Source organism: Vigna angularis, chromosome 9, assembly GCF_016808095.1.
Source record: "Vigna angularis cultivar LongXiaoDou No.4 chromosome 9, ASM1680809v1, whole genome shotgun sequence".
Classification (NCBI taxonomy): Eukaryota; Viridiplantae; Streptophyta; class Magnoliopsida; order Fabales; family Fabaceae; genus Vigna; species Vigna angularis.
This window is the reverse complement of record NC_068978.1, coordinates 4,245,997-4,255,940: the sequence shown is the minus strand read 5'-3', so window position 1 is coordinate 4,255,940 and position 9,944 is coordinate 4,245,997. Positions and strand designations below refer to the sequence as shown.

At 35.3% G+C, this 9,944-nt stretch overlaps 1 protein-coding gene across 1 annotated transcript; it reads left to right on the top strand.

Annotated features, from left to right (window-relative positions):
• Positions 1 to 621: 621 nt before the first annotated feature.
• LOC108347495 (pectinesterase) lies at positions 622 to 5,655 on the top strand. Its single transcript, XM_052868489.1, has 2 exons — positions 622 to 1,864; positions 4,646 to 5,655. Exons 1-2 carry the CDS (start codon positions 751 to 753, stop codon positions 5,335 to 5,337), a joined length of 1,806 nt encoding a protein of 601 aa, XP_052724449.1. The 5' UTR covers positions 622 to 750; the 3' UTR covers positions 5,338 to 5,655.
• Positions 5,656 to 9,944: the final 4,289 nt, after the last annotated feature.

Genomic DNA, 9,944 nt, shown 5'->3' with positions numbered 1-9,944 from the left:
AAAAATTGAGTTTATATATTACTTCACTAAATTTTGGTTTAATGAATTTTGGATATGGTTACCTTAAATAGTGGTGGAACATTATGAGTTAAATATAAAATAAACGATGTATCCATAGGCTACAAATTGTATTATTAAAATTGAAAGTACAAAAAATATTTAAATTGTTTGGATTATTCACGATTAAGAAAGCAAACTTATTCGAAAACGTGCTGATAGACTAATTTAATACTCACTGTCGTCAATTATAATATCAAAAAGATGGAAAGGAAAAAAATAAAGAAAAAAAAAATGAAAAAAGAAGCAATATATTGTTAATGACAATTATTAGTTGGATTAACTAAATAGAAAAAGTGAAAAGAGGCAGATTAAGTATTGCAACTTGTGTTGCTTTAAAGCTTTACAGATAAACAGAATAAAAAAATTACACAAAAAAATTACACGAGAATAATAACCTCTCAAATAGGCATAATGATGCAAATGTAATTAAATTAAGATCATGATTCTATTAACTTTATTTTTATCATTAATTAAAAAAAACATAGTTTATGTTCAAATTAAATTAAGACCTTTATCTTCCAAATTGTGTTTTTTTATATCCAAAAATGGGATGGTAAATGTTAATTAGTAATGAAATTTCAATTAAAAAAAATCTAAATAGTAACTCTAATCCAACGTTATAAGTGATTGTTCTTCCAGTGTCTCTGGGCACCTCCTCCATCTCTCTCTTTCTTACTATCAAACTAAGCCATGACTAACCCAAAACTTCCCTACACCGGAATCTCAGATTCCGGTAACCACACTTCTCTCTCTAAAAAATCTTTCTACAAGAAGAAGCTTTTCCTCACTCTTTTCGCCACCCTCCTGGTGGCAGCCTCCGTAGCGGCCATTGTCGCTGGAGTGAAAAACAAAAATCAAAAGTCCGACGGTAGCAGCAGCAGCTCTCTGTCCCTCTCCCACCAGTCCCACGCGATTCTTAAGAGCGCGTGTAGTTCTACATTCTACCCAGAACTCTGCTTCTCTGCTGTGGCTTCAGAACCCAACGTCACTCACAAAGTAACCTCTCACCGTGACGTCATTAAACTCTCCCTCGACATCACCACGCGCGCCGTGGAGCACAACTACTTCACCGTGAAGAAGCTCACCACCAAGCACGGCCTAACGAAGCGCGAGAAAACCGCGCTCCACGATTGTCTCGAAACCATTGACGAGACCCTCGACGAGCTGAAAGAGGCTAAGCGCGATCTCGAGCTCTACCCCAACAAGAAAACACTGTACCAGCACGCCGACGATCTGAAAACCTTAATCAGCGCCGCCATCACCAACCAGGTCACGTGCCTCGACGGCTTCTCGCACGAGGACGCCGATAAGCGCATCCGGAAGGCTCTGGAAAAAGGCCAGGTGCACGTGGAACACATGTGCAGCAACGCACTGGCCATGACCAAGAACATGACCGACACCGACATTGCCAACTTCGAACAGAGCACGAAGCTCCGAGACAACAACGTTGGCCAAAATAGAAAGCTCTTGGCCGAGGAGAGCAATGCTGGTGTTGTCTGGCCGGAGTGGATTTCTGCTACCGACAGGAGGCTGCTTCAGGCAACGACAGTGAAGGCCGATGTGGTGGTGGCTGCGGACGGCAGTGGGAACTTTAAGACGGTGTCGGAGGCAGTGGACGCGGCTCCGTTGAAGAGTAGTAAAAGATTTGTTATAAGGATAAAGGCTGGAGTTTACAAAGAAAATGTAGAAGTTCCAAAGAAGAAGACCAACATCATGTTCTTGGGTGATGGAAGAACCACCACCATCATCACCGCCAGCAGAAACGTCGTCGACGGTAGCACCACCTTCCACTCTGCCACCGTCGGTGAGTTTATCTATCCTTCATTCATCAGCATTTTCATTTTTCTAACCATATTAAACAAACAATCCCACAAGTCCATAACATTTAACACCATTACTGTAACTATGAGAACTACAAATAAATCTCTAACAGTGAATAAAAAATTCAACTTTCTTACTTCTTTCTTCAAAATCTAAGTATACAATAAGATGGGTATAACGGTAATGTCGCTTTTTAATTCAGGACCCTACCATTTGTAAAAAGGCGTGGTCACAAAAGATATTTGATATTCGATAAGATCGTAAAATCTCTTTCATTTCATCCTTGGCGTGTTTGTTTAACTCATTGTGTTATGTTAGTATATTTATGCAGTCATGTAATTTGCTTCTAAAAAATGCTGTGCACGTGTTGTTTTCAGAAAATGCTTTGACATTTTTGTTTTAATGTGACATTGAAAGAACGCCGAAGTTTCTGACAAGCGACAACTAATACAAAAGTTTTCTACATTTTACTGTAGCGTGCATCTGTCAGAAAATTAAGTGGAAAAATTAAAATGTTGTTAATCTCTTTTTCTGGAGAGAATGAGTTGTTAGTGAGATGATTGGTGTAGAATATGGTTAGAGCAACGACAACATAAATAAACAATGTTAACTCCTATGATTTCGGGATATTAAGGTCCCAAAAGGAGACAGCAAGAACAATAATTCCGGGTCGGATCGCAGTGTGATCCTAACTTTTCACCATAACAATGATTTACAAACCTATTGCTTCAAATTCAACAATCATTTTCAATAAATACAGTCAGCACCCACATGAGTTGGTCTCCATTCTCAGCAAGGAAACTGTTCTTTTTGTTGTCTTGTGCTCGTGCTTTTCTGCCATTCTATGTTTTTATTTAATTCTCATGTCTGTTTCAAAATCATTTTGAATACATCTTTCTTCTTCGGCTTGTCAATTTTCAAGGTTTCTGTGTGCTGTCGTACACTGGAAAATATGATTGAAAAGAAAATTAGAAGATTAGAAAATTACGTAAATGTTGTGTTTATAGAAGGTTAGTTTTATATTTCTCAAATAAATTACATAATTCAAAACAAATATTTTTCCTCTGACGATATTCAATTCACCAATCTATGTGTTGTCCCACTTTCACTATGGATTCCCCGACTGAAAGAGACACTATATTCTTTCTACCAGTGTTTATATTTTGCTTTCTAAGAGGATAAAGTTTCTTTAATATAAAAAAAGGTTTACACTTTTTCTTTTTATAAAAGTTAAACATGTTTTTCAAAAGTCACTATAGTTATACATGTTAGGAGCATTTCTCTATAAAATGTTTTAAGAAAAAAATGATGAAGTAAACTTTTCTATAAATTAAAATTAACTTATAAACGAGTTAATTTTTTTTTTTAAATTATCTAAAAAAACTCTTTCAACATTTATACAAGAAAAGCATTTTAGTTTGTATAAAAAATTCTTTTGAATTTTCTTTTTTTTTTTATAAGTGGGAAAACTACTCCAGCTAAGAGGAAAAGTATGTTAGCTTGTAGGAGAAAGGATTGGAATACAGCTAGACAAAATTTATTTAACTTTTTTTTATCAGCAAATTTATTTAACTTTGGCTTTATATATGCCATTGTTGTTGTCCTGTCTTTCTCGGCATTTCCCTTTTCCACTTTATAGCCTGAATTTGATGCCACCAACATTCACGCATGATGCTGTTCTCTGATTAATTTTAATAATATGCTATGAACTTTTTTTGTTATATTTATTATAGAATCAAAATTTTAGCTCTAATTAAAAATAATGCTTTTTACTAATATAATATATAACCCCTTAATGCACAATCTAAGCACCCGTTTCCTTTTCCTTAACATGTTCAGCTAACCTGTCATTATCCTGTGATCTATATTCGTTTAATTGTTAGTAAAATCCAACTTGCACATGTCGCATCTTATTTTGTATTATGCCTCATCTTAGCTTAATTGAATAACATTTCCCTAAGTCTGTCATATATATGTCGTACCTGTAAGCTTTTATTTGTACCCACATGCCCCAAGAGAAGCATGCAATTCAAGTCTCACTTTTGTACTTACAAGTTACCACTAGATATGTCTTTCGTTTGGACAAAACCATTCAATCATATAGTCTATTCATGGTATCTCTTGTTTTAATTGCATGGTTAAATAATATTAGATTAATTATTTTGTATAAATATGTTTCAAGAAAGAAAATGAGCATATCTAGATAGAGATTTTGCTGAGTATAAGTCTTCAAAATTTTACTTTTTTTGTATCACTTCAAAAGTTCTTTTATTATTATTATAAGTATGTGCATATAAATTCACGTTCATATATTTTATCCAATGCGGTACTTTATTTTTATTTTAACACGGAAAAAATGAGAAAATAGAATACTATATAAGAATAAAAACCTATAAATTGACTGTATTAAAGTTTTGAGTTGAGAATGATTTTAATCTCTTATGTAGTTGGATTTACACCTTAGTATTGTGTCTCTCTGGTGAATTTTCTCCATCAATAAACCCACCATATTTCACACTTCAAATTCACCGTTAAAGAGGAGAAACTATAGACTATATAACACTGATTATGATAGATCAAGGAATTCAAATCAAGTTGATTATTGAGGCTTGAAAATATATAATAAAGGTGAATACACACCTCACACGCAACCGTAGGGTCTAAAAAGTAAGAAATGGTTGGACCCATATTGTTATATTTCCATGTTTGGTTCATTTTGTGTAGTCAATTTGGAAGTAACTTTTTGTTTGTTTTGGTGTTGCAGCTGTGGTGGGTGAAAATTTCCTAGCTAGGGACATAACATTCCAAAACACAGCAGGACCCTCAAAGCACCAAGCAGTGGCTCTAAGAGTAGGAGGGGACCTATCAGCATTTTACAACTGTGACATCTTAGCATACCAAGACACTCTCTATGTCCACAACAACCGTCAATTCTTTGTCAAGTGTCTCATTGCAGGGACAGTGGATTTCATCTTTGGTAACTCTGCAGTGGTGTTTCAAGACTGTGACATCCATGCCAGGCGTCCGGACTCGGGTCAGAAGAACATGGTGACGGCCCAAGGAAGGGTAGACCCTAACCAAAACACTGGCATTGTGATCCAGAAGTGTAGGATTGGTGCAACTTCAGATTTGGAGTCTGTGAAGAAGAGTTTCAAGACCTATCTTGGGAGACCATGGAAGGAGTATTCAAGAACTGTGATCATGCAGAGTAGTATCAGTGATGTGATTGACCCTGTTGGGTGGCATGAGTGGAGTGGCAACTTTGCATTGAGCACTTTGGTCTATAGGGAATATCAGAACACTGGGCCTGGTGCTGGAACCTCCAATAGGGTCTCTTGGAAAGGGTTCGAAGTTATAACTGATGCTGCTGAAGCCCGGGCTTTTACCCCTGGAAGCTTCATTGGAGGCTCTAGCTGGTTGGACTCTACGGGCTTTCCTTTCTCTCTTGGCTTGTAAATTAGGTTCAGGTTGTGATTGTTACATGTTGTTGTTATGTGGTGGTAGAAAGGAACAAAGTTGACCCCAAGATTTCAAACAAGAGGGGAAAGAGAGTGATTGATGCAGAGGATGTTTTTTTTTCTTTTTAGAAAAATGTCTTTGACTTGTATTGGTTGGGTTTTGGAACACACCATGTTCTTCAACCTTAGGCTATTTATTGTGATATCACCCACTGGCTAAATAATGGTGAAAATAAGTGTATGTTATGATCTTGCATGATCCAAACATTGATTTACTTGAAAATATTTATGTCATCTTTTATTCGGTCTGGTTCAATACGGTTTACATAGTTTAATCTAATCTCATTCACTGATCCATGAACTTTAAAAGAAAGACACTAATCTAGACAATTGTTGATAGCTTAAATAGACCAGTTCATTGAATTTGGAAAAAAAATGTACATTTTTAATTAATTTTTTTCTTTAATTTATTTTCTAACATTAAAACTAACTAAAACCAATTATATATATGTGTGTATAAGTCATATAAATAATAATTATAAATATTACAACAATATGCATATTAAATAATAATTACAAATGGTAGTAAAAAAATTGAGAATTCTATAACAGAGGGAGAAAAGAGTGCAAAGAGTGCAGGAGTTGAAAGATTTAATTTGAAAAAGCTTTATTGGAAGAAAAAACAAAGACAGTTGGACAGCATAACTTTGGACCGTATATATATTTTTAGGAAAATGTTATGTATTTGTCAACAATTTGACAACGTCAGGTGGCGTCTTTGCATTGACCAAATTTAATAAAAAGAAAATAGAGAGATATTATCAGACTAAGGGCAAAACTGGAAGAAAAGTTTACAAGTTTAACAATTTTGGTTTCGCGGTTTTCGTTTTCGTTTTTTCGCTCTCACCTCTACACTTCTTTCATCCCTTTTATCTTCTCTCTCGATCTAACCTCTATCTTCTCAGTCGTTCTAACCCTATTCTTGTATCTTTTTTCTGATTCGAAGTCTAGTGGCGGTTTGGGTGTCATGAGTTTAATTCTTTTTACGTTGTGTGTGTTATAATGAATAAAGATGTTATATTGAAAAAAGAACGCAGAATATTAATAAGTATTTAAAATGTAGGCAATGGTTTCATAAATGAATATAAGTTGTGGAATTTGTTGACCAAAAAACTATACAAGTGAATTTAAGGGTCATTACTAGTTGGGAGGTTATGTTCGATGACCCCAAAAAGTGGGGAAGAAGTCATTCTTATTGAGGGGACCAAGTTGGACAAGTGTAGAGCTAATCTGCAGAAAAAACATTGTCGTAATCGTTTACAGTGGCCTCGTAAACGATTACACGAGAGAAATCACTGTTTTGTACAAAAAGTTGAACTGAAGTAGTCAGTTGTGGTGTCCTGGGTGATCATTGACAAAAACTGTTAATTTAAAGCACAAGTCCACTTGTATTTACTTGGTGTTGGTGTTTGACTGGTGGTAGAGGGTGGTAGGTGATGGGAGGTGACCCCAAGAAGTGGGGAAGAAGCCATTCTTACTGAAGGGACCAAGTTGGAGAAGTGCATGGCTAATCTATAAAAAAAAACACTCTGGTAATCGTTTACAGTGGCCTGGTAAACGATTACATGAGAGAAATCATTGTTTTGTATAGAAAGTTGAACTGAAGTAGTCAGTTGTGATGTCATGGGTGATCATTGGCAAAAATTGTTACTTTCAGGCACAAGTCCACTTGTATTTACTTGGTGTTGGTGTTTCAGTGGTGGTAGAGAGTGGAAAGTGATGGGAGGTGACCCCAAGAAGTGGAGAAGAAGCCGTTCTTACTTAGGGGACCAAGTTGGACAAGTGCAGAGCTAATCTGCAGAAAAAACACTGTGGTAATTGTTTACAGGGTCCTTGTAATCGATTACAATGGCAAAAAAGGCCTAAACTTGATTACCATGACATAATTTTAAAGGTCTTTGAGTCTAGATTCCAACAAAATAAGAATCAACTCATTTGGAGTTCGGTGAAGAAAGTTATGAGCAAAAGAACAAGCGAAGGTCAGAGTTGGCAAGAATATATGAAACACTAACTTGAAAGAATAAACTGTACCAACTCAGATGTCCAAAAATTACAAATTAGTAATCATTGGAAAGCTTTTTGAGTCTAGTTTCTAATAAAAAAGAATCACATCATTTGGAGGTCGGTGTGAAAAGTTATGATTAAAATAGCCAGTAAAGGTCAAAGTTGACAGCATGTTATCTCACTCAAATTGCCTTTGGCTACTTATGTGCGCACAGGTGGCTCCTGCAGCACAATTTTTTTTACAAAACTAGACTTTTGTTCGTGTAATCGCTTACAAGGCTCTTGTAATTGATTACAAGACACAAAATGGCATGCACTTGTTTCAACACTTGAACCAACTTGGTCTTGACACCAACATTGGGTCTTTCCTTCACCATGAACTGCCCAAACCCTAGTTTCCTCCCTCTACTCACACTTAAACACTAAAAGCAACTCTCATCAACTGAAGAAATATGGAAAAATAACATAAAATGTCTTTGGCTACCTGTGTTCCCACAACTAGTTCTTACAGCACAAGTTTTTGTACAAAACCAGATTTTTTTTCGTATAATCGTTTACAGTGTCCTTGTAATCGATTACAGTGTCAAAAAAGGTGTAAACTTGATTTCCAAGGAATAATTTGAAAGGTCTTTGAGTCTAGATTCCAACAAAACAAGAATCAACTCATTTGGAATTCGGTGAAGAAAGTTATGAGCAAAAGAACAAGCAAAGGTCAGAGTTGACAAGAATATATGAAACGCTAACTTGAAAGAATAAACTGTACCAATTCAGATTTCCAAAAATTACAAATTAGTAGTCATTGGAAAGATTTTTGAGTCTAGTTTCTCATAAAAAAAGAATCACATCATTTGGAGGTCGGTGGGAAAAGTTATCAGTAAAATAACTAGCAAAGGTCAAAGTTGACAGCATGTTATCTCACCCAAGTTGCTCATCTCATAAACATTGTTTCTTTCCTCCATCATGGAGTGCCAAAACATGACTTTTGAACAAAAAAATCGACTATAAAACATTATTACTTTTGTGAATACTGGGTGCCCAAACATAACTTTCCAGCCTCTACTCACACTTAAACACTAAAATCAAGTGAAAATCAGTGAATTTTTGCCAAAAAATTAAATATTTTGACTATGATCACCTAGGTTACCACAACTGACTCCTCCAGTACAAGTTTTTGTACAAATCCTGGATTTTGTTCATGTAATCGTTTACCAAACATCTGTAAACGATTACAAGTGTATTTTTTGGTGCAGAAGTTTCAAGACTTCATCTAAGTTGTTCATCTCATAAACATTATTCATTTCCTCAATCATGGAGTTCCCAAACATGACTTTCCAACCTATACTCACACTCAAACACTAAAATCAAGTGAAAACCAGTTGATTTATGCCAAAAAATTAAAAATTTTGATTATGGTCACCTAGGTTACCACAATTGACTCCTGCAGTACAAGTTTCTGTACAAATCTTTGATTTTGTTCGTGTAATCGTTTACCAAGCATCTGTAAATGATTACAAGTGTATTTTTTGGTGCAGAAGTTTCAAGACTTCATCTAAGTTGTTCATCTCATAATCATTGTTCATTTCCTCAATTATGAGGTGCCCAAACATGACTTTCCAGCCTATACTCACACTCAAACACTAAAATCAAGTGAAAACCAGTTGATTTATGCCAAAAAATTAAAATTTTTTACTATGGTCACCTAGGTTAGCACAGCTAACTCCTGCAGTACAAGTTTCTGTACAAATCTTGTGTAATCGTTTACCAATGAGTTATAATCGATTACAACCGTGTTTTCTGGTGTAGAAGTTCCAGGACTTCACCTAACTTCATCATTCACAAGCATTGTTTCATTCCTCCATCAAATATATCAGTACTAATCAAAGTGGCAACTTTATTCATTAACAATTCAAACAAAACCATATTTCACAATGACAATAACAAAGGAAATTCAATTAACATTAATAATATGTACAATTTTGTATTACTTTCTCTTAACATTGAACAAAATATATTCCAAATTACAAACATTTGTTCATCTATGTACAATTTTGTATTACTTTCTCTTAAGAAATCTATACAAATATAACTTATATTTTATTCTAAGAAATCGAGTGTAAGGAGTCCTAACCACTCTGCTCTTGTAACGCCTTCGTGACCTTATCCTCACGTAAGTCTTCATTGGAGGTGGATTGGTGGACATGCCTTCGGGGAAAAAAAATCCAATGTTCATGGATGGTTCTTCACATAAAACACTTTGTCCACCATCTCCGCAATCAGTGACCGGTGCTCCTCTGTCAAATGCTCGTTCAAAGTAGAAATATACTTTGTTAAAAAGGAGTGACTAACCCTCAACTGCATCAACAACAAACAAAATAACCAAAACATAAAAGCCCTAAAACAAAAACAACAAAAAATTTAACAAGGAAAACCCAAAATCCAAACCGAAAACGCAATGTACAAAATGAAGGAAGAATGCATTTACCTTGCTCGTCGAAGGACCATGGTTACCGGAACTTGCCATTTTGCACAATACACTCAACA